The sequence below is a fragment of the Liolophura sinensis genome, chromosome 8, assembly GCF_032854445.1.
Source record: "Liolophura sinensis isolate JHLJ2023 chromosome 8, CUHK_Ljap_v2, whole genome shotgun sequence".
In the NCBI taxonomy this organism is placed as follows: Eukaryota; Metazoa; Mollusca; class Polyplacophora; order Chitonida; family Chitonidae; genus Liolophura; species Liolophura sinensis.
This window is the reverse complement of record NC_088302.1, coordinates 29,212,590-29,238,355: the sequence shown is the minus strand read 5'-3', so window position 1 is coordinate 29,238,355 and position 25,766 is coordinate 29,212,590. Positions and strand designations below refer to the sequence as shown.

At 36.2% G+C, this 25,766-nt stretch overlaps 1 protein-coding gene across 1 annotated transcript in view; it reads left to right on the top strand.

Annotated features, from left to right (window-relative positions):
- LOC135473391 (protein unc-13 homolog B-like) overlaps window positions 1-25,766 on the top strand; it is a 185,759-nt gene that overhangs the window by 116,927 nt on the left and 43,066 nt on the right. Inside the window, 13 exon segments of the mRNA XM_064753241.1 lie at window positions 8,308-8,405; window positions 11,102-11,196; window positions 12,756-12,772; window positions 15,438-15,497; window positions 16,121-16,201; window positions 16,203-16,341; window positions 16,719-16,839; window positions 17,428-17,534; window positions 19,488-19,629; window positions 20,256-20,297; window positions 20,667-20,794; window positions 21,377-21,492; window positions 22,855-22,917. Coding sequence (XP_064609311.1) covers window positions 8,308-8,405; window positions 11,102-11,196; window positions 12,756-12,772; window positions 15,438-15,497; window positions 16,121-16,201; window positions 16,203-16,341; window positions 16,719-16,839; window positions 17,428-17,534; window positions 19,488-19,629; window positions 20,256-20,297; window positions 20,667-20,794; window positions 21,377-21,492; window positions 22,855-22,917 — 1,209 coding nt within the window.

The window sequence follows — 25,766 nt, the reverse complement described above, 5'->3', positions numbered from 1 at the left end:
GCCATTCTGACGGTATCTAGGAACTCTGACATCACATCACCTTTCTTCCCTGATGTTCACCAGATTCAAGGATGGAATTTTTGTGGAACATTATTGCAGTAATCTTTTACTTATAAGTAAAAAGAGTTATTCCAACATTCATTTAAACTTCCTGTGACGTCAGAGTTCCTAACTCGATAGATATGGTCTGTAAAGCCCACCTTAGAACTTTTAATGTTTGAGCACCTTTAACTCCTTTCACAAAAGGAGTTAGCATCAGTAAGATATGTTCTATGATAGCGCTAAACCTATACTGCCGATTATGTCACCTGATTAGAGAAAGATGGCAAGTTTGACGCACGTACTCAATATTGATTGCCTGGCCTCCTGAGTTTTCCCTGATACATTAGCGTTGTTTTATGAGCACGGAGATACAGGGTCAGGATGTTTACAACTTCTTCACTTTGCTGCGCTCGTTAACAACCTGGTTCAGTTATGAATTGCGAATTTTTCCGTTCACGAGCATATGTTCAGCTATTGTCAAGGCATCAGCATATAACTGCATGCTGTGTTTTAAATGTGAAGGACCCTACCTTGAGTGAATTTAGAACATGCCCTTAAAAAATTAAAACTAGGAAATAATGTTGAATTCGAAGCAGTGATATGATATTTGCAAAAGTAATATCATGCAGGGATTTGAAAAAAAAATATAGTTTTAGACTTTACAGATTTGAATTTGTACTTAAGGGTATGGAAATATGATCTTTCAACTTTTGTAATGAAATTATTGTAACAAATGAAGAAGAATTCTGCCAAAGTTACGTCCAGTCAGAAAATTGTTCCTGAATTTGTCAGATCCGGGAGAGATTTGTGCAACCAGGAACATTCATTAATGTTCGTAATAATGCGATTGTCAGTGGTGTTGGTGAGATAAATCTTTAGAACCATAGCTTATAGATCTCTGTTGTTTGGAGAACTGATCATTGATACCGCGGCCTTTAATAATCACATGCGAAAATTGATCTCTAATATCTTTTGTCAAGGTCAGAGCAGTTTTCATGTCTCTTAACAGGGAGTTTAGGTTATCCGATAATTCTTTGTTAATCAACTCCAATAACAATATTGGGCTTCAGAGATTATCATTTGTTTGTTTATTAAATATAATAAACAAATATAAATGAGGTTTCATATCAGGATAATTGACATTCTTTCACCGCAGTTTAATCTGCTTTAATTTACTCCTTCAAAAAAATCACCGTATCAGAAGGAAAACTCATCTGCTTTGAATTTTTTTGGAAATCATTTCTCATTTTATGTATCTTTTTTTTTTTTTTGTTAAAAGTGTTGCATGCTTTGGGGCTAATTGAAACTTGTAGAATTTAAAACGGTACTCTGCTTTAAACATGATGGGGATCAAATGTGTTTTAAAAATATCAGGCATCTCTTCTTCATCTTGTATGGTTATGGACCTGAATTATTAATAATGGCATTGCATAATAATGTATCTTGCTTTTTAGCATATGTTTAACTTTGACCTCTCCATTGAGAGCAAGTGTTATTTTCTGGATATAGTGATCAGTGTTTTCACTTTTAATGACTGTTAAATAAAAATGTAGATTTTGTTAAAAAAAAAGGTCATAATTACTTTTATTATTTTGATGCATATATTATTGGAAATTTCTGAACTTAGTTAAAAGCATGTCATAAAAATAAACTCTGATTGTCAACTGATTAACGGCCACCACAAGACAAAAACAAAAAAAAAAAAACAATTTATGGATGCTTTTTTAACATTTTGATATCATACATTGGTTTTAAAAACAACCTTAAGACCATCTGAAGGTCTGTAAACGTGTTATAACAGCAAGTCTGGATGTTGTTTCGAGGATGTTGGCTGAAGGTAGGATCCAAGACCTCATTATACAGACATGTTCAGAAAATGATTGCATGATATGAACCCACTAGGGGGATACCTGTTTTTATGACGATCGAAGCCACATAGTTCGCAGCTGGAGTTTGTAGTTATTGTGCGGATAGTGAGGCAGCTGATGTTAATGTTGATGTATGTGTAGGCAAATTGGTTAGAAGATTAACTGTAAATATCGTGGCTTCACCTAGATTCACAGTGTATTATTTTCCTTCTGGTTTTGTACATGGCACACACGTCTGAGCCTATGTACTACAGAGACCAAATTAATCTTCATCTAGCTGAGCAGATGGAAATTTTTTCAAGCCAGAGGGAGTGTCATGGCTATCATGGTCAAGAAGTAGCCTTCTTAACTGGTGGTGTTGTGTTTTTTTAGTTTTTACATGTTTATGTAAGACTAGTGTAACTAGGCTTGTCCCTTATTGGTTGAAATTTTAAGTTCACAGTATGCATATTCAGGAGAAAAGCGATTGATGAAACTTTATTGTGTTTGACCTCATCAAACTTTACTGTGTTTGACCTGATCAAATATTACTTTGTTTAACCTGATCAAACTTTATTGTGTTTGACCTGAAATATCCCCCTTGACTTATTGTCCCTGATTCTAATAGTTCCAAGGATCTAAGAAATATGTCCTGAGGTAGGATGTTTGGAAAGTAGGATGACAAATTTAAGTTTCAGCATCAAAGTTAATGAGTGCAACTGACAAAACTTTTAAATATGGAAGTTGCTTCAAAAATGTTTTACTGTTAATATTGATTATTGCTTTTGTATCACTACCTGTGAACATCATGCAAACACTTGTATTCAGGCATGTGCAGCTAGGTTAGATATGCATATGCTATATGACTGTCCCCCTGGGATATGATGTTATCTGTGAACATCAAAGCATTTCTCTGGTACATGTAAACCAGAAGAGTAAATTAGCCTGGAATGAATCCCTAAAACTACAGAAATATATATATAATAATAATTATGTTTTTCATAGTATCACAGAAATATATAGTGAAATTCCATTTACGATGGATATATAGATAATATGATCTTCATCCTGCACCCCATCTGTTTCACGATTATTTAATTATGTGATGATGTGATCATACCTGCGTCATTACCGGCCCAGCTCAGTTTCACTTGATACATTTGATTCTGTGAACTACATTAAGTACACACATGCAGAAAATCACGTACAGTGTAGTTTGCATTTTGTTCTTAATTTGTCTTAATTTGTTGAGCAACATGTAGCCCAATTAATACCTTATTTCCACTGCTGACAGCTTTCATGTGAATTTTGACAATTGTCCTTATACCTGTGGTTCGAGGACTGATACGGAGGATGTATTCCTTTCGTGGGTTAATTGTTCCACCTGTATAATAAGATGGACAACGTTGGGGAGTTGAGCATGCCCAGTTGACCCAGGAATAGGTTGTAACATTGCCCTTAGGCTGATCTGACCGTATAGAATGTTTCATGGTCTTTTAAACTTTTCTACAGCACATTTCAAGATTTTCCTCAGGGAGATGTCTCTGCTCTATTTTATTTGTATTCAAAAACCATGACCTTCACTTTTTTGACCTTCACTTATTTGAACTTTGCATTTGCATGCATTGACATTTCCTTGTTCATTCTTGGCTGAACACATTTGGTGATGTAGAATATATAATTCTATAAGTGAGCACATATTTTGACTTTGTGTGTAATGTGTTAATTGTGCTATGACTGTCATTGTATGAAAGTTCTTAATTTTAAATATTACAGGATATATGAAACACTTTGGTTTTATTTCTTAATATGCAGATTATCATGTGCAATAACATATAAGAGTACACAAAAATCTTTCAATTCTCACTTTGGGGCATAAAAATGGCTTCAAAGTACAATTTTGTTAAGGCCCCAGCAGTCAGTCCGGAACTTAATTAGCTTGCATCTGTGACATCAGCGATGATCCGTGTTTAAAAAGAACTCAGTGGGGGATAGGTTGAATAGGTCCTGCCAAGTGAGGGTGTGAGGAACAGGCCGAATGGGGGCGGGCGGAGGGGGCACTACGCGGGCCCGAAGAAGCCATGCACGGCTATTCCTGTACATGTCACCTTGCCCACACTGCAGTAACACGGTTTACAGGGCTCGGGGCACTTGGGGACTGTTCCTCGAGTTCAGAGCAAGATCAAAGATGATGTAATTTCAGAAAAAATCTGACTGTTGACGGAAAATATGCATAATATAGAAGGGTAATTAACGGGTATAAAATTACCACCGAAGTGAATTTTTTTTAACAGAATTACTGGGGCATATTTGTCATAGGCAACATAAACATAATCTTGTTTTATTGTTCCTTTTCATGTGTCCTGTAAACTTTGAATGTTGTCTTGGCTGAATTTGACTGGAAAGTTGGCCTGGATTTCAGGATGATCATGTAAAGCATGGAAAGCTATTGATTTGTTTCACCAGTCCAGGAAGTGTGTCATACAAGGGTTAGCATGATGAGATAGGATAAAACATTATCAGATTGTTCCAGAGCAAATCTCATGATTGTCATTAAGTTAATTATTAATAACTGTGGATAGACAGACCAGGAGCTATAACCATGTAGCAGTTTACCATGGGGACAGCTAACAAAGGCTTCAAATTTATATTCAGCATGTCACAAACAACAAAATATCACAAATGCCATGTACATACAGTTACTTAGACATGGTACAAGGTAATGTAGGTATGACGATTTTATAGCTGGTTTGATTTAGGGCATTTTTGAGATGGTAAAAATTGTTGCCGATTTAACAAAGTTATTTAAGTTTTAGGGCGTACTGAGGCTGTCTGTTTTAGCATTTCCATAAGGCTTTCTTCTATTTGGGTACGGAAACCTGCCTAGAGCATCTTTATTGTGAATTAACACAATATTAGTTCATAAAATACCAGTCAAATTATGTTGTTTTTTTTTTCACATTAAAGTGGTAGCATTGTGTCTTCACAATCTTTAGCTGCAAGATACAAAATGGTTGCATTTTCAGGGACTCAGCCAGGCCATGATTATAAAAAATGGTTGTAACATATAAATCCAGGCTTTTTTTTGGTCTAAAGGGGGTGTATTAGATAAAGTTGTAAATTCAAGCATGAAATGCCCCAAGAGAGCCTCCTTTCCTCCTTAGCGTGTCCCTATAATGCATCAATCTTTTCCATAAAAAAAAAAAAAAAAACGTGATTTTTCATGTCAGATACGCGGGACAAAAAGTGGTGGTGTTCTATTCTTTTACCATTTTGCTGACCCACAGCCTTTTTCAACCAAAAATGTGCATCATTAGCTCAGAAACAGTTGCACTTCACAGCTAGCAGACCCCTTTTAAACCCATTGGTTTTGAATGAATTAGAATCGCCTTAAGTAGCCATGATACTACAGTCACATGAAGGTGGATGTGATCGAAGGTCTTGCTATTTCCAACATTTTGCACTTCCACCATGGCCGTCATCGTCAGTTCATTTAGCTAATTAAAGCATTGTTTTTTGCCTTCCAATAATACACCCGCCTCGGATTAAAGATGCAGGCTCAAATCCAGGTCTCACTGGCATATGTACACCATGCTTTGACTTTAAATCAGTCAATCAACAGGTTTGTTTGTTTTTGACGCTCCAGTTTTGACCCACCTATAAACTTGACTGTAATCATATAGATTAAAAATTCTTGATTACAGCAATGAAATTGATCAGTATATAAAACCTGCTCATGTGTATGAACGTGCCACTATACTGATAGTAAATCTGTAGTCAACCTTGTCTGATATATTATAAATCACAGTATGTGTGTCTCTTTGTATTTTCGGAGTTATGCAACTTGAAATCTGTCCGAAGATCAATATATTGATTGGATACTGGGAGTAAATGTAGGTCACATGTACTAAGCTGTTCTTACAGTTTACCTTTTGGAAAAACATTTGTTGACCTAAAACAGGTGAAATCATATCTCTGTTCTGGCCTGCCGCTCTTCTCTGTCAGAGTCACATAAGTTCCGTCAAAAGTTATGTTACCGTTGAGGCTTTTAACGGATAAGGCAAAGCCACTTATGAAGAACTGACGATGTAAATTGCATTTTTGAAGTTCAGTGATAGTGTGTTAATGTAAGGTACTACACTGTTTCTCTATATACCCCAGAGTATTCAAAAAGGGCAAGTAGCAGGCTGCAGACAGCTGTCTACTGCCGTCCCCGTAGCAGGCTGCAGACAGCTGTCTACTGCCGTCCCCGTAGCAGGCTGCAGACAGCTGTCTACTGCCGTCCCCATAGCAGGCTGCAGACAGCTGTCTACTGCCGTCCCCATAGCAGGCTGCAGACAGCTGTCTACTGCCGTCCCCATAGCAGGCTGCAGACAGCTGTCTAATGCCATCCCCGTAGCAGGCTGCAGACAGCTGTCTACTGCCGTCCCCATAGTCGCCTACTGTGAATATTCTTACTATTTAAATCAATAGTAATTGTGACATAATTATTTTCAATTCAGCTGCCTGCTTTTGAACTCTGACCTCCTTCTCTAGTTCTAAATGAAAACCCTGATACCCACAAGCCATGTGTGTAAATCACAGTATATGTATATATATTTCAGTAGAGATATTAACTAAGCCAAAATTAGTACATGGACCAAGTTCAGATCTGTAAGTGTGGTCATAATTTGTATTCAGTTAACAAGTATTACTGCTTCAGAGATAAAATCATTCCACAAGTTTAAAAAAAAAAAAAAAAACAGGGCTTACATAACTACTTTCACAAAAACTGTGTAAGCCATTTTGGTTTATAGTTTTTCCTGTACTTTCTTCAGGAAAGCAGTACAAAGAGCCAAAGCAGAGATGTGCATTTACTTTCATAATACTTTGTAATTAAGTCATCCGTCTGTTACTTTCCTTATATTTTAACCATGGTATTGTTTTTCCAACAAACATGCTGCCAGGCATTGGTCCATTATTTTGAGGGCAATTGTTCTAAATGTAACGTTTGATAAACTCCAGATATAGCTGGAAGAGACCAAACTGATTCTAGCAGCTACACCAAGGCAGATAAATGAATTACAGAAGTAGACCTACAAGAGTCATGGCCGCTAAGGAAGTATGGCTAAAGAAAAATAGTATTTACTACAAAATCTGATGAGTGGCTAAAGTGACTGTCCCAAAGGAAGCCCTGCGTAATGGTATATGCATGGTGTTCTTTTTTTTTACTGAGCCAAGGCCGGGTCAAAGAATGTGTCGCATTACAGAGGTGAGGGGCAGATATTTCTTGCAAAAGCAAGTGTACTATTCAATATACATGCATGCAAATTAAAGCATCTATAATTCAGACTTAAAATATAGTCGATAATTTGCACCGTGGTATGTTTAAACATAAATTTCATTTTTCATATACCTGTACGAACCCTGTCTAGGGATCAAGTGATCAATGGATTACTGATCAATTCGTCACAGACTAGTCCATTGTTGTAAAGTCTGGGTATTGCTGTATCCTGAAGATAACATAATCCCCTCTGGTTGCCATGTATATAATTGTAGTACATGCTACATAATAACTTGTGTGCTGGAATATGAACGGACTCACTGCCCAAACAGACAATACCTCCTTCACTTCATATCACATGAATGATCAGCGATAGTATTGTTGTGTAGTAGACAGTGATTAGCTGTAATGGCCAACAAGTATTGAATACAGTATATACTGAAACCTGCACAGTATAATCCCACATGTACATATGCTCACCTAACATGCTGTTTGACATGCATGCATGTCTATTTATATTTTTAAATCAAAACTTGGGTATTTGTTTTGTTTTGTTTCAAGAGGAATTTTTTTTTGGGCAGGCAGTGGCCAAACCAATGCAAGGCCCTTAACTCTAAATGAATAGCCATAACTCATCAGACCTTAAGAAAAGGACAGCTCTGTTTAATTAATTTATTTATTTGATTGGTGTTTTACACTGTACTCAAGAATATTTCACTTATGCGACGGCGGCCAGCTCAGGGGAAACCCACAACTATCCGCAGGTTGCTGCAGGCCTTCCTACGTATGGCCAGAGAGAAAGCCGGCATGAGCTGACTTGAACTCACAGCAACTGCATTGGTGATAGACTCCTGGGTCATTACCCTGCGCCAGTTGAGCCACAGAGGCCCCAGCTGTATAGAAAAATGCAAAAGTACATTGTACAATTTTAAGCCCTGTGTGATGACTCCCAACATTTTGTGATCACAATGAACCTGTAGGGCCTTCATATTATACTGCATGGATTATATGTCCTAATATTATAGGCTTTGTTTTCAGTCACTTAGTTTTACATCATGGTACACTGCTGGTGAAACTTTGACACAGAATTCTGGCCATGATTTGACTATTCATTACTCAGCAAGTGTTTACCTAAGTTTGCTCTTCTCATTTCAGGATGGCTCGATTATGGAAAATGGGGACGTTTTAGGAGATTTACCTGATGATGGGTACAGGGACAATAAATACTCTTGGTCGTACCATGCCAATGGAGGGTGAGTTAAATACTGTTTGCTTTTTGTTGTCTTCATGACCAGTAAAACCAGCAATAAGCCTATGTATACAAGACAGCCTAATGTAGATCACAATGTTTTTTGGGGGTGGGGGTGGGGGGTGGGGGGGGGGGGGCATTCATATTGCATCAGTTTTCACTTTTCTGAACGGGCTGAAAAAATTTGATTTTATACCTGCAGCATTTACAGAGATTGAGCTCTTCAGTAATTACCCAAGCACTGATATAATGGCCGCTCCCACAATTTTCCAAGACGTCATACTTGATAGTCATTATTTCGCTCTAGATCTTCACTTGTTTCAGATTGTATTAAAACATCATCCTTGTTTTTGTTTTGTTTTTTTGTTATTTCTTGTTTTTTTTTTTGCACAGATATTTTGATTCAGGCACAACTGTTTACTGTTGTTTTCATTTTGTCTTGTACTGTCCCTTCAACATGCACAGTCACAGCTTGACATGCAGACATATAATTATATATATGCATATACATGTATCAGTGCCTAACATCATTTGTCCATCATTTCGTTTCACTTATGATGCATTTTTCATTTGTTGTCTTAAGTATTTGCACATGTGCATTTATATATCCATGAAATTCAGGGTAAGGTCAAAAAATACTTTGCACATATTTCACATTCATGTTCTGTAAATTTGACAGAAAAGCTGTCATTTGAGTTGATTTGTGATGCATTTTTCATAGAAGATTGATGAATTTAGTTTTTAATGTTCCATAACTCATATTTTTTGTCTTAAATATTTTGCTCATGTACAATTAAATATCTATGAAAATGGAGAGTATAGTTACAAAATACATAATTGCATGTGTTTCATTTTCATTATCTAAAGCTAGTCAGAAAAGCAGCAATAAAATGTGTAATAAGTACATGTGCACATAAGGCATTTGATCATAGACTGAGCAAAATAACGTAACATCAAAACTGTGGATTTGCGTTGTACATTTTTGCCTTTAGTGGGCAAATTATGACGTTATGATGTGTCTACAGCAAATCCCCCTGAAAAATGCATTTAAGTTATAGCTGCAAAAGCCATAATTAAGAACATCTAAATTACTGCTTGTTTTCTGAGTGGGTTGCTCAGTGGGTGTTTTATGGCCAGGTGTTTGAATATCAAATAACAACACACTGGTATTGTCCTTTACCTTAAAGACTGTCCCTAAAACTTTGTTGATGAGGTTTTAATGTCTGGGCATGAAACATATTCGTTGTCCTGAACATGATAATATTTGCCTTAATTTCTTCCCCTTTTTGAAAATGTGTATTTAATGGCCAGAGAGTCTGATATCCATACAGACGAACAGCTGCGTTTTATGGGCTAAATTAATTGCCAGATGGTGACATGACATTGCGGGATATGTGGTCTTCATCTATATATTAAGTCGGTTTTAGATCGACATTGCAAGTTTTTGTTGAGTGGAAGAAACTTGGAACAACCAGCAACAACTGGGAGCTTCTGATAGGACTCTGGTTTTAGTTGATCTAAGCAAGCTTGTAATCACCCACTGGCAGCAGTTTCCTAGTGTTGAACATTTTTTAACATTGCATGTGCAAGGTATATTTTTACTAATACCTAAAGGTAGGTACAAATTGATAAAAGTAGTTTTAAATTGAATCATAAAGCAAAAAAAAAAAAAACATGTACATTTCTGCTCCATACAGCCTAATTGTACATGTATGTGCTTTTATATTTTTTTATATTCTCTTCAGGCATGGGCATTTTGAAATGCAAGTGTTGATCTCACCTGAACTTAAATTTCAATTGCGCCAAATTTCTCATAATTTAGTTAGATACGGAGACTTGCATTATCTGGAGATGTCTTGCTACATTGTTGAATATCACACAGTTGTCTAAAACATCTATTAGAAGGCTTAATTAAAAACAGGAGCAATTCTCAAGATGTACCTGATCGTTTAAATTTTGTGCTTTGCTGCTAGGTTTGAGTACTGAATAGAAAAACAGACGAACAGCTGTTCCTCTTGTCTGAAGACATCCAGTAATACACATCTGTGGCATATACCCTCTGAGAAAGGTGTTAATTTGGAAAACTCAGTGTCTTGCTAATCAGTCAATATTTAAACAAAAATAGTGCCAAGCTATGCATTATTGCGCATACTTTAGACAGCCCTGGGGATATAACTGTGCATACATCTGGTGCCATTTCGGAATTTGTAGATACATGGTGAGTTATATGTCAGCTTCCAAGCTCTTGCATTGCATGGTGGGTTCGACAATCTGCTTAGTTTCTTCCATTCCAGGATCTAAATTCTGTATTTTTATTGTCATGTTCTTAAAGGCAGCTAATGAAACACCAAAACAAAGCTGTATAATTTAAGAGTCAACATTGATTTACAGGCGCTGTATCTGTATTTAATTTATGCGTGTAATTAAGTTTTAATGGTTTAATGTGCCTGTTTCTTAATGTATCTTATATTGTATCTGTTGTTTTATACTTATATTGTATCTGTTATTTCCTGCTTTAATTATTCACTTGTTGTTAAGTGTATCTGTTGTTTTATACTTATATTGTATCTGTTGTTTTATACTTATATTATATCTGTTGTTTTCTGCTTTAATTATCCACTTGTTAAGTGTATCTGTTGTCTTATACTTATATTATATGTATTGTTTTAAACTAATATATTGCATCTGATTTTTGGACAGACCTCCGGAACACAACCCTTTTTATACCAGTATAGACAGCATGCCTGAGATCAAACCAAGACGGAAGTCCATTCCATTGGTCAGTGACCTGGTAAGTAGACAAATAATGACAAGACACCTTTTGTGTTAGTCTGGTATAATTACAGTTAATATTTAAAACCATTTGTTTCATGTGTCACAAAATATGCAGTTTAGACTGTGGATATCAGTTCCAACATCTCCAGGGCCCAGGTCCCACTTGTTCGAAAGTGTATTAGCTAAAACTGGGAAAGATTGTCAGCAAAGGTTTCCTCCACCCATAAAATTGCTTCTTAAGTGTGCCCTAGAATAACAGTCAGATAGATAAATATTTGCTAAGTTGTTAGGGTTTGCTCCAGTAATATCAAATACATGTTGTTGCTGTAAGAAGATACAGTTTAAATGTAGCACACGTGGAATTGGAATTAATGAAACTTGGGGCAAATTTGATTCACTACATATGCACATATGTAGTTCAAAAACTTAGTGTAAACTTTGCTGGATTGTTTCCATATGTACATGTATGTGAACATGTATGTGTACATGTGTGTGTACATGAATGTGTGCATGTGTGTGTACACATGTGTGTACATTTATGTGTACATGTATGTGTACATGTGAAATGTCTGGATTATTATACAACAGTAACAGTTAAGTTTTTGGCATTATCACAAAATTGACCAAATACATGTATATGACATGAGATCTACTTGTATAAATTGCCCCAAAAGGTTCAAAATAATGAAAACACATTTGAAGTGCCTGGAATTATTAGCCAGTAATGTCTTCATGTGTAAGTTAAAACCCTGTTGAGTGTTCATGTCTGAAACTTTCTAACATCCATTTTGGAGTTCATGAGCCCCTTGCCATTATAATGTTGTATATAGTAATACAAATATTAAATTTTAGGACGCAAAATTTAATACTAAATGTTGTCTTCTGTGCTTTTCCAAACCAGGTGATGAAGGTATAAACTGCTTGTTTTGCTCAGTAGATTATTTCTCTTTCTAGTTGTTGTAGGTTGAACGTTGGTTTCAGTGAAATATGTGTGCGTTTTCTGACGGAAGCTTGTTTGTAAAAATTTATTTATTTATTTATTTATTTTGTAACATCATAAATTTACAGGATGCTTTTTCTAATCAAAGGCATAAGTTTTAAACATACTTCTACCGTAAGGCAGAAAAGCCGGAATTTTATCAGCAGTCCATGTAGATCATTACTGATTAACATAATGTTGATGTTTTGCTAAGGTAGTTTTGTCTCTATCACTATACATGTAGCTTTTGTGGCTATGAGTGTGTTATTTGTCTGATTTTTGTGGATGTAACAGTCTAATCGTTCCACCTGTAACTAAATGTATGTTGCATATATTTTCGGGCATGTTTCAAGGTCTCATGTATTCCTGATGTACATGTGTACAGGATATGACATTTACTGTGTACAGGATATGACATTTACTGTGTACAGGATATGACATTTACTGTGTAAAATATGTGCAGTTTTTTGTGTGCTGATTGTAACAGTAAAATGATTCCTCAACCTTTTCACATATGAAAGAGCAACTTTCAGTGCAATTTTTGCACATTTTCAGTTTGGAGACAAAACTACATTGGTTGGGTTGGCCACGGCTTCACAGAAAGTATAATATTATCAGTCAACAGAGAATGATGCCTTCAGAATATGCTTAAATAAACGCCTTGCAAACATGCGAAAAAGGTTGAAGAATTACAGTAATGCTCACTTTTATTTCAACTGTACTGTGAGTCACATATTTCACTATACATGACACTAATGGTGACTTCATCGACAAGTGTCTTATGATGCCAGCTGTATAGTCTCGTATTACTTTGAACTAATGCCAGCAGCATGTCTCTTCATATTGCACACTAATGCAAACTAATTCTACTAAGCCACACGTCTCATAGCATTTTAGACTCTAATGTTAATTCCTGTCCTGTCACATATATATTTCACTGTATTGTACAACATTGCAACTTGCATACATGTACATATCATATTGTAAACTAAAAACCTACAGTGGCCAAGTGGTTAGAGCATCTGCCTGAAGTCAGGAGACCTGAGATCAAACCGGGGTAGGGTCATACCAAAGACTTCACAAATGGTACTTGTTACTACCTCATCGGATGCTTAGCACTGGGAGGGTTGAGCAAGGAAACATGACTGGTTGGCTAGGTGTCAGTGTTATGTGCCTAAGTGTGGTTGTCATGCCTGGTGTCTTCGGTATGATTCATCAATGGCGGCAGCACTTTGGTGGTATGAACCTGCCACAAGAAGACACATATATGTTCACAGGCCAAATGTTTCTCACTGTTGTAGGACTAAAAAAAATGTTAAGTACCACATAAAATCCCAAGCCTACATACATGTTAAGTACCACATAAAATCCCAAGCTACATACATGTTAAGTACCACATAAAATCCCAAGCCTAAATACATGTTAAGTACCACATAAAATCCCAAGCCTACATACATGTTAAGTACCACATAAAATCCCAAGCCTACATACATGTTAAGTACCACATAACATCTGAAGCATATATACATGTTAAGTACCACATAACATGTGAAGCATATATATACATGTTAAGTACCACATAACATCTGAACCATACATACATGTGTTGTCAACCACTCAGAGATGTCACTAGCTGTGATCTACACCTAATTATTTCCATTGAAGTAATCCTTTCAGTTTAGGTAACAGGTAACACTCACCTCCCTGTTGTCCGCACTGGTACATAAATACATGTATATATACCAACTGATTATATATATATATATATATATATATATATATATATATATGTATATCAGTTGGTATTTCACAGAGTGATGCCTGTATCATTGTATTTCACACTTAAAATAAAAGCCAAGTGGGATTCATATGATCATACATGTATAGCACAGCTGTGATACATCTGTGTGCATGCTGGCTTCCTCTCCGGACGTACGTGGGAAGGTCTGCCAGCAACCTGCGGACGGTCGTGGGTTTCCACCGTGCTTTGCCAGGTTTCCACCCACCATGATGCTGGCAGCCGTCATATAAGTGAAATATTCTTGACTACTGCATAAAACACAAATAAAGGAAAAAAAAAAAAGATCTAAACATTATCAACCCATTTTGCCCTTTCTCGATGGTCAGTCGACTTTCCAACCAAAAAGATTCACTCACAGAGCCACATGACCATGTAATAATCAGATCTTTAATAGAAACCTCACATTTCCAAATAAGTAAATACATCAGTGTGCACTTGTAAATCATTTTATATTTTTCTTCTAACCGCCAATGTGTTTGTTATATGTACATACATTTACACTGTATTACTTTTTCACTTTTGCACACGTTTATTGCAGTCAGTTGTTAATGTTCATAACACATGATTAAGTGTTCCTTTGTCATATCACATTCATACACCATGCAGTGTTATATTTTCACAAATCAGCTGCAAAAAAAAGAAACACATTGTTTATGTCCATATTTGTACTCATACACTGTTGAAACAGTGATTATTCTCACACATTCATATTTGAAACTGAGAATTAAGATTGACGACGTGCTTAGACTTGGAACATGCTGATTCTGTCACAGGATGACTGTAGTTATTGGAGTAAATCAGACATATTTAGGATGTGTTCCACAGAGGAAGGCTGTAGTTGTGGCTTACTGATCATTGTACCATAGTGTATTTGGCCTTTTAAGTGGAACTTAAATACGTTTTTTTTTTATAGTACATCATATATTACATCTTCAGTGACAGAATATCTACACCATTATATCATGAATTGTTTTTTTTTTTTTTTGTATTTTTTTCTGACGTCTAAGAGTTTAGATATTTGCCTCTTTCTGTGCATAACTTTGTGGTTGATTTTCTGAGTGTACATGTACATGTGGTGCAGCTGTCTTCATACCTGTATGTAGAGCATGTCATTGCGTGCAGCTCTAGGCGCACATTGGTAACAGTTTGCACATAGCATTATCTTAAATCATTAACATTAATCATGGAAATCAGAAAACAAAATTTCTACGTGCCTGTTCGTGTGTTTGCCAGATGTTTATAATTTCTTTTAGATCAAAATTCATTTATAGCAAATTTTATAGTAACTATTGTCACATACTTTCATGAGAACTTATTCAAGAAATTTTGAATTGACAAGGTCATGGGCATATAATGGATAATTGCTTTCATTACTGAGCATATGTCAGTTTAGTGGATTTTATTTTTACCGACAATATTAACTGTTGCACTGTCGAAGTTGATGTATCTGCCTCTCTTCACAGACCATGGCGGCCTGCAAGAGAAACGCGTGTGTGCCCTCAGCTATGGTGGCGCGCCAGTCTTTGAATGATGAAGAATTGGTAAGTGACACAATTGCATTGAGAAGATAAATGACATAAAAACTGTAGGTTTTTGGTGTTATGCTTGTTGTAACGTGTATTATTGCATTTCCATATGGGGGGGGGGGGGTAGGAGGGGTGCTCGGCTCCTGCCGTTTAAACTTCAACTGCAACTATCAGGCCATTAAAGAGCTGTCTTAATTCAGCTCTTCCTGACTTTGCTTTGTCCTTTAAGTCAAGTCAGGCTTGGCACTATTTCCTTCCCTCCATAATGCTGGCAGCTGTCATATCAGTGAGATATTCTTGCATGCAGTGTAAAACACGAGTCAAATATGTCATGAGGTTTAATTGTCAAATACCTGGCAAAGATACATGTAGACACCTTAATTATTCCCCACACTGTGTTTTTTCCTCCACCAATAAACCCCACAGCTGTCATACACATATAAATGAAATCTTCTTGAGTATTACATTAAACATGAATCAATCATGCCGGTAGCCATTGTGAATTTTGCACTATATAGAGGTCAGGTCTGAGAGATATTCTATGATATGCGAAAACATTTTTCCTTATATAAAACCAGACAAAAGAAGAGTGTTTTAACATTTATAATGTTTGTTTTTTATTCCCATCCCAATTACAGAAGATGCATGTGTACAAGAAAACCCTTCAGGCCTTAATATACCCAATCTCCAGTACAACACCTCACAACTTTGTCGTCTGGGACAGCTACCTCACCCACATACTGCTTTGAGTGTGAGGGGCTGCTGTGGGGCTTAGCACGGCAGGGGGTCCGCTGCACGGAGTGCGGGGTCAAATGCCATGAAAAGTGTAAAGATTTGCTCAATGCTGACTGTCTTCAGAGTAAGTGAATGTATTTTCTGCTGATCTTGGGTAGTTCTTGGGTTATAAGTGTGGACTCTTGTGTTTATTCATACTGTTGTGTATGGATATCAATTATGGACACATGTAGCAGAAAAGCGGGAAGTCCTTAAACAGAAGAAGCTTAAACTCCATCATCGTTTGCACCAACTATTAGTGTTTCAGAAAGAATAGTCTGGGAGATTAATTTAAAAGGAAAATATAAAATTGTTCTGTCCTCTAACTGTCTTGTTTTATCCTCTGACTGTCTTGTTCTATCCTCTAACTGTCTTGGTCTATCCTCTGACTGTCTTGTTCTATCCTCTAACTGTCTTCTTCTGTAACTGTGAAGATAAACCTGCTCAAATTATGTTGAACAGGAGCTGCAGAGAAGTGTTCAAAACACGGAGCTGAAGACAAGACACATAACATCATCATGGCAATGAAGGATCGCATGAAGATACGGGAAAGAAATAAACCAGAAATATTTGAGTTAATTCGGTAAGTTGTCATGGTGGAATTGCATATGGTTTTTGGGAAGAAATCTCATGAAAGTAAAATCTCATGAAAGTAAAATCTCATGAAAATAAAATCTCATGAAAGTAAAATCTCATGAAAATAAAATCTCATGAAAATGAAATCAGATCTGGAAGCCATTCGCTGTACTGACTTGTTACTGACCTTAGAAAACACCATACCATTTGATGATGAGCTTTGGTTGAAAAGCCATTATAGGTAGTGACAAGATGTTATAGGGAGTGACAAACCATTATGGGCAAGCCATAGTACATGTATGTGAAATTGATAACTGTTTGAATGAATTCTTCACTCCATTGTTTTGCCTGGTTTCCTCTTTCAGCTGAATTTGTTTAATTCCCTTTTGACTGGTTTCAGGTTGCCCCCCATCATCCAATTTTAGATTTTAGTCATGAAGATTGTAAAGTGTTTCACTTTAGAAAAGAGAAAAACAGATGTGATAATGTAAATGTAATTTACAGGTGTAAATGATTAAAGTCAAAAGGCAAAAATAATCTAGCCATGCCTGTAAGTTATGAAGCTGAAGAACATACTCATCTCTCACTTTGTCAGCCAAGTTTTTGGGGTAGACAAAAAATCCCATGGTGGCCATATGAAAGCTGTGAAACAGAGTGTCTTAGACGGCACGTCCAAATGGTCAGCAAAAATAGCCATAACTGGTGAGTGTGCGTCACTGAGAGGGCATATGCACATGTGTGTTGTGAAGCTATTCATAGTTTACATAGTCGTAATAGGCCTGCATCTTTTACAGTTTTAATTTTGTTAAGTTCACTTATTAGGCTGTTTGATTTGTTGTTTTTTTTTATTAGTTTTAGGCATTACTTATGATTGTGTGTTTTATGATTTATGATTTGAGTTTTTGAGATCACAGGCAGATTTGTATTTGACCCAATTTGGGATTACCTTGTACGGTCTGTTTGTTAATTTCCAAGGTGCCCTAGTTTCTTCAGCCTCTTTCAACTGCATCTGCAACTAAAATTTTTAAACATTCTGAGAAAACTAAGGGCTGTGGATAAATGATTTGCACAGTTTCATTAAGACAGAGTCTTTAATGACACAAACAAAACCTTTTTAGTGTCACTTTCATAAGAATTGTATGCATACATTCCTCTGAAAAAAAAAGTGCTTTAGTTGTTGAAAGGGTGGAAGATTTACAGTATTGAAAATTGATTGGTCAGCCTATGATCTCGGATGCTCTTGAAGATGACTAATTACTCTTGCACATTTTCTCTGTTTTTCTCTAATTTCTCTATTGTGTGTATGTGCTTGATGTTTTCCCACCCTAGAAAGGTGTTTGCCCTGGATGCCCCCATACATGTAGGGCACCTGAAAGCTGTCAAACAGAACATACTGGATGGCACATCCAAATGGTCAGCCAAAATTGCAATCACAGGTAAAGTAAATAAACCTACCTGTCCAGTATTAGTGAAAATTTGGTCCGTGTTCTACATCAGTCCTAATGAGATTTCTTGTATCTTTTTGATATAAATGTATGGATAAAGGCATGGAGCTGTTTTGACAATAATTTTGTGTAAATGACAAAATGTTCCATTCATAGCTAGAAGTTTTGCTCATAAGCTGATGGCTGTTTTTTCTGATTCTGATATTTCTATCGACATAAGAAAGATGTTTGGAAGGTAGGAATATATCCTGTGTAAAAAAAAAAAATATAGCACCAAAAATAATGATTTATAACATTTCTTTGCCTTTAAATATGCCTTTTAGGGGGAGAAATTATTGGTGATTTACAATAATTTTTTTCTATAAGTAGTAGGGACTTCAGAGTTTCCTCCATAATCACATTTCAGACTGCATGTTTTGTTAATGATGTGTGTTGTGTGTGAAGTCAGCCCTGTTTTGGTGTTGTGTGTACATGTACATGTGTAAATGGAATTCTGAGAACTCTGTATGTGAAGTTATGTCAGAAAAATAATTCATGTGGGTCCAATTGTTAAATAAGGCTCTTGGATTCAAAATATTCCTGTATATGTTAATATTGTAGTACTTCAGTCTTAAAATCCTTTTTAGATTTGACTTTTTACAAGAAACTTAACTATAAAACTTATGATTCTGGGATAGGGTATTTGTAGAATTCCATGCGTTTTTCTTTGACCATTGTGGCAGTGTAGAACAATCAGTTCTCTTGCATGACCTTGTATAAAGGTCGATGGAGACCACTTACCATTCATCAACATGATATACATGAGTATGTCACCTTTAGGAGAGTTTGTTGGTAACTTTCCAATGGTTGGTGGTTTAATCCCCTCTGGGAAATTTGGTTTCTTCATCTTGTAAAACTGGCCACCATCACACAAACGAAAAGTTCTTGTGTTACTGGTGTGGCATTCAATGACACTAAAATAATTTAAATAATATATACAATTTATGTTTTGTAATATTTTATCTGCAGTTGAGGGTAAGATATATATCCATGGCAAGGACAAGACTGGATGCAGAATATTTCTACCAAAGATTCTTAATGATTCAGATTAAATCTTGTGAGATCAGAACAACTTTAAATAAGATTACACTAAACAGGATTAGCCATTTGTCCAACAGTTTCAATTCCATTCATTGAAATCTGGATTCTCAATCTGTTTTCTTTGTTTCAGTTATATGTGCGCAGGGTTTGATAGGCAAAGATAAGACCGGTACGAGTGACCCTTATGTCACTGTACAGGTGGGAAAAGTGAAGAAACGCACAAAAACTGTCCCTCAAGATCTCAATCCAGAATGGAATGAAAAATTTTACTTGTAAGTGTATATCCAATACAGTATGTTAGAGTTGTCTATCAAACTGTGTAAAGGCACTTTTGTTTTAGTCAGTAAGTTTCATTTTAATCATAAGCAGTCTCTCACCAATGCGGTCGCTGTGAGTTCAAGTCCAGCTCATGCTAGCTTCCTCTCCGGCCGTACGTGGGAAGGTCTGCAGCAACCTGCGGATGGTCATGGGTTTCCCCTTGGGCTCTGCCCAGTTTCCACCCACCATAATGCTGGCCGCCGTCGTATAAGTGAAATATTCTTGAGTACGGCGTAAAACATCAATCAAATCAAATCAAAATCATAAGCATATTAATTCTGATGTGTATGACATCCTTTAAAGCTTTGAATGTCATACAATTTTTTTCTGAAATGCAACTTGCCTCCACTACAAATTCTTCTTTCTGATGTACAGGGCAGGAAAGCAATCCTTCCTGATGACATTGCAGTTTGAATATTTTTATATTTGAATATGCTTTTAAAATAAACAGATTTGATGAGATCAAACTGCTTAACTCTGTTCTTTAATTTTACAGTGAATTTTAGATTAAGTTTTACAGATACATCCACTTGGTCATCTGTCCCTACCTTGAATTGTGATGCATTTTGTTTTTTTGCAGCGAGTGTCATAATTCTTCAGATAGAATAAAAGTCAGAGTGTGGTAAGTACATATCTACCTAAAACACTGTTTATCTTGACAGCCAGGTAATCGATTTGCTTGATGTAAACGCCAGTGCATATATTTGCAGTTGATCAAGATGTTATATATTCCTCTATTTATGTAATTGTCCACTGGTATGATTTATGAGCCGGTGGCATGAAATGTGAGTCGGAGATTAATTCTTGTGGAAAGCATAATGTGATAGAGTACCAGCCCTGTATCATGCCCTGTAGACGGGCATTGACAAATTTAACAAATGTGCAGAATTTCTGATGACAATTAATCGTTCTCATTTGTATAAAGTGTCGTGAGTACCTTTAATAAAATAATAATTTTATAATTACTGACAAATATTGGTTATGTTTACAGGGATGAAGATAATGATTTGAAATCAAAGTTACGACAAAAGTTAACCCGAGAGTCAGATGACTTTCTAGGTCAGACGATCATTGAGGTGCGAACATTGAGTGGGGAGATGGATGTCTGGTACAATTTGGGTGAGCACATCTAATTATGTAGATAATGTAAAACTTTTAACATCTTATAATTTTTTTCGTGTTACCCTAATTCATCAATCTTTTCACATATGAAAGAGCAAATTTCAGTGCAATTTATCTATATTTATAAGTAGATTTTGGAAACAAAACTGCATTGGTTGAATTGGCCAATTTCAGGGCTTCACAAAAAGTGTAATTTTATCACTCTGCACAGAATTTCTGATCTCAGTATATGCTTTAACACCTTGCAAACATGAGAAAAGGTAGAAAAATTACAGCAGATTTGTTTAACATCATTTCTGTCATTAAGATATTGACAAAACATGCTGTTCAGCGCACTTTCTGCAAACCTTTTGGGTTGCTTTTGTGGTCCATTTTACTTTTTATTTAGGTTCCCCACCAAAAATGATATTTTAGAAGCCTTGGGACCCTTGAGTTGCCCCCCTGCCACTAAAATGTCTGGGGTCTTGTTCTTGCCTTAGACCAGTGGTTAATTACCTAAGTTTCTTCTTCAAACTATGAAGGGAGTGCGGCATTCAGTGACTTATCGAATAAATACACTATGCTTTTTTTGGTTTTCAGAGAAACGGACGGACAAATCTGCTGTATCTGGTGCTATTAGATTACATATTAGTGTGGAGATAAAGGGTGAGGAAAAAGTGGCCCCTTATCATGTACAGTACACATGTTTACATGAGGTGAGTAAACAACATTGCCACAAGCTGGGGGCCGATTCTCAGAAGTATACTGGCATGTAAAACCAATCAGTCTATCAAAAGTATCGTAAAGGTACAGCAGCCTACTATATTTATGACAGACTGACTTTTCTCGTACTTCATTTTCATAAAGGATGTTTTAAATTCGTCCACGGCATTCATAACTATGGTGATCTACATACATCAGGGAAATTTTCAATTACAAAAATAACACAGAATTTTTATGCACCAATGTGCAGACAAAAACCAACTAAAGAGTTGATAAAAATCAGTACAGGGTATGAATTCTTCCTTTGTCAATTTCCAGGTACACCTAGGTTACTGAACAATTGCAGTTCATGCCCTTATCACAGTATTTGTCGGCCATGTTTGCCCGTTGTCATAGCTACATCCAGACGGATACAACTTCATACTTGGTTCAAAATTTACACTCTGTCAAGGTTGTCATCTTCAGTTTTAGGATTAATGATTAATAATTTAATAGGTTAATAATCTTAAGTGTAAGACCGTCATAAAGTAGCCTTCGAGAAACCGCTCCAGATTTAAGGAGACGGGTACCCTTTTCATGATTCAAAATAAATAAAATATTCATGTGCTGGTAAATTTTTACGCTTTCAAATTTGCTATGTCAGGAAATCATTTATACTTGTTACGTATATCAAATTGATTACAGGGTGACCATGCCTTAAGCTTTGATCAATGAGGTCTCTTTTTGGCTTGATAGTCTACAGCTTTCCATACTGGGAGAAATGTTCTCTTACAGAATTTACTATTTAAAGGCAACTACAACACCAAAATGAAGTATATATGGGACGAAAGACCATTAAAAACTGTCTAGGGACAGGGTTGGATCTATTTTTTTTTATAATTTGTTTGACCTAGTAAAATGCATTTGAATATTTTATTCTATGGTGGCCTTTTCTGACCACATTTGGAACGGTGATGTCACATAAGGTTTTTGCAACTTAATTTGCATAAGACTGCTACATTTCATCATTCAAAATACATCAACATATAGATCTATGAATGCATATGTGGATTTGACCTTGCAACAAAATATTCCAGGCAAAAAGAATTGATATGACATCAGTGATACCCTCTGAGTCATAGCAAACCATCGTAGAATCAGATGTTTTAACACCATTTTACTGGGTTAGAAAAAAATTATATAATAATAAATCCAACTATTTTCCTGGACAGTTTTTAACAGTCTTTTATGTGATGTATACTTCATTTGTATTTGCCTTTAACTGAGTATAGTACATGTAATTTCTGTCAGACATCAGTTTCCTGAAAACCTGGAAGTACTCTGTCATGTATTTTGTGATGTTTGCCTTCTTGCAGAACCTGTTCCATTATTTAGCAGAGCTGTCTGGAGGCACAGTCAAGTTACCGGATGCTAAAGGAGTGAGTAGACATTTCATCATTCTTCTTTACATAATTCATAATTTTGACCACTGATATCAATTACAGTGTATTCAAAAATAACATACATGTAACATATTTGCCTGAAAATTCGCCAAAGTGCATTCGTAGAAGGGTAAAAAATATGGCTCATAAAATATCACTTTTGCTGGGGAAACTCACTTTTTTGTCATTATTACATCAGTACACATATGTACCTTCCAAACGAAAACACCTTTCTTAGATCAGCAGAACTGTCACAATCCTCCCACCAAATCGATAAGTTAGTCAAGAGTGAAAGGTTTGATCAAGTGCATTATTTTTTTTAACATTATTGAACGAAGCTTCAACTTGTCAAACTGAACCTTAACCCTTTATTCCTTATAAATCCAGATACCTTGATCATTGTGTACATGTACAATAATAGGGCTTGGTTACCCTGGAGATTGCACATATGTACACATGCCCCTATGTTCATTGCCAGGATAATAGGGCTTGGTTATCCTGGAGATTTGCACATACGTACAAATGCACTTAGGTTCATTGCCAGGATAATAGGGCTTGGTTATCCAGGAGATTGCACATACGTACACATGCCCCTAGGTTCATTGCCACGATAATAGGGCTTGGTTATCCAGGAGATTGCACACACATACACATGCACCTAGGTTCATTGCCACGATAATAGGGCTTGGTTATCCAGGAGATTTGCACATACGTACAAATGCACCTAGGTTCATTGCCACGATAATAGGGCTTGGTTATCCTGGAGTTTGCACATACGTACACATGCCCCTAGGTTCATTGCCACAATAATAGGGCTTGGTTATCCAGGAGATTGCACATACATACACATGCCCCTAGGTTCATTGCCACGATAATAGGGCTTGGTTATCCTGGAGATTTGTACATACGTACAAATGCACCTAGGTTCATTGCCACGATAATAGGGCTTGGTTATCCTGGAGATTTGCACATACGTACACATGCACCTAGGTTCATTGCCACAATAATAGGGCTTGGTTATCCTGGAGATCTGCACATACGTACAAATGCACCTAGGTTCATTGCCACGATAATAGGGCTTGGTTATCCAGGAGATTGCACATACTTACACATGCTCCTAGGTTCATTGCCACGATAATAGGGCTTGGTTATCCTGGAGATTTGCACATACTTACACATGCACCTAGGTTCATTGCCACGATAATAGGGCTTGGTTATCCTGGAGATTTGCTCATATGTACACATGCACCTAGGTTCATTGCCACGATAATAGGGCTTGGTTATCCTGGAGATTGCACATACGTACACAGGTTCATTGCCGTGTTGGGCCATTTCTTACTGAGTATACCAAACTCTGTAATTATCACCCAAAGCTTCTAGCTGTTACTAGCTAATATACAGTAAGCTCGACTATTTGCATAGCTTAGCGACAGACATTGGGTATGATTGATAGAAGCCTGCTGTCATGCAAATGTCATCGGTACCGCTTCCTTCTGTGATAAACCACATGTTTACTGTCCTTAACATGTTGCAGAGGCAGACAGTTTCAGTGTATCCCCGACATGTTGCAGAGCCAGACAATTTCAGTATAAACATATCCTTGACATGTTGCAGACCCAGACAGTTTCAGTGTAAACATATCATATGTCTTTTTATTAAAGATTTGTCTGCATTTTTTTTCTGAAATTGTACATTACTGGAAATGACTTAGTTTGGTACATGTATAAGTTCAAATATATGCATGAAGTTCTTACAAATCAGTTTAATGTGATACAAAATTAGTAGTAATTTGGAAATGGAAAATTTGTATATATATAAGTAGGGTTTTATTTTCCAATCGACATTACACAATAATATTTTCATCTTCTCATTAATCCTATTAGTTCTTATCAGATTTCAAATTTGAGAAAATATTACATTTTAATTTAGTACATGTCATAAAAGAATTGGTGTTAATGTCATAAATTCTAGTATGGTGAATTCAAAAGCTTATGCTTGACTGGATGATTCTAGTATGTTTTTGTACATTACATAATCGTTATAGATGTACATTATCATAATTCTATATTTTTTTATATATTTTTATATTTCTCTTGAAATATGACTATGCAATATAATAACTTTAAATTGCGGTTAAGTGATATCACAACATTGCGCACAATTACGTTCGCTGGCTCATGGGAATGTTTGTATGATCTCAGTCAGGCTGGCTGTGTTAATTAGATGTAAAGCATGAGTGTGTAGGAGGCAGCTGCTGGTTTTCATGCAGGCAGACACTGGTAATCTGATACAAGTGTGATGATTATCTTCATAATTATTGATGATGCCAGAACAAAAGTCATTAATTTTGTCTCAGGTTGCTGTTGTCATCACAGTGTTTAACAGCTCCAAGGTACATGAATGCTAAATGTATCAGATTGATTTCCCTTCCATGGTTATACAGGGATTTCCACAACGAATTATGTCATGTCAGTGTGCCTGTTTGTTAACAATGATTTTTGAACAGTCTTGATTTTGATTCATCATTAATAGATTTATCATTAAATTCTGATCCATGGATACATTTTGTTTGACATGCATGATAGCATTATGCATCCTTGAATGATCACAAGATGAATCAGTTGAATCCGGTTTCTGCGAATGTTACACTTACTCTGCTTATCAGGCTCATATTACTCCGATGAAAAGTGTCTGATAGCATTATTCATCCTTGAATGATCACAAGATGAATCAGTTGAATCCGGTTTCTGCGAATAATACACTTACTCTGCTTATCAGGCTCATATTACTCCGATGAAAAGTGTCTGATAGCATTATTCATCCTTGAATGATCACAAGATGAATCA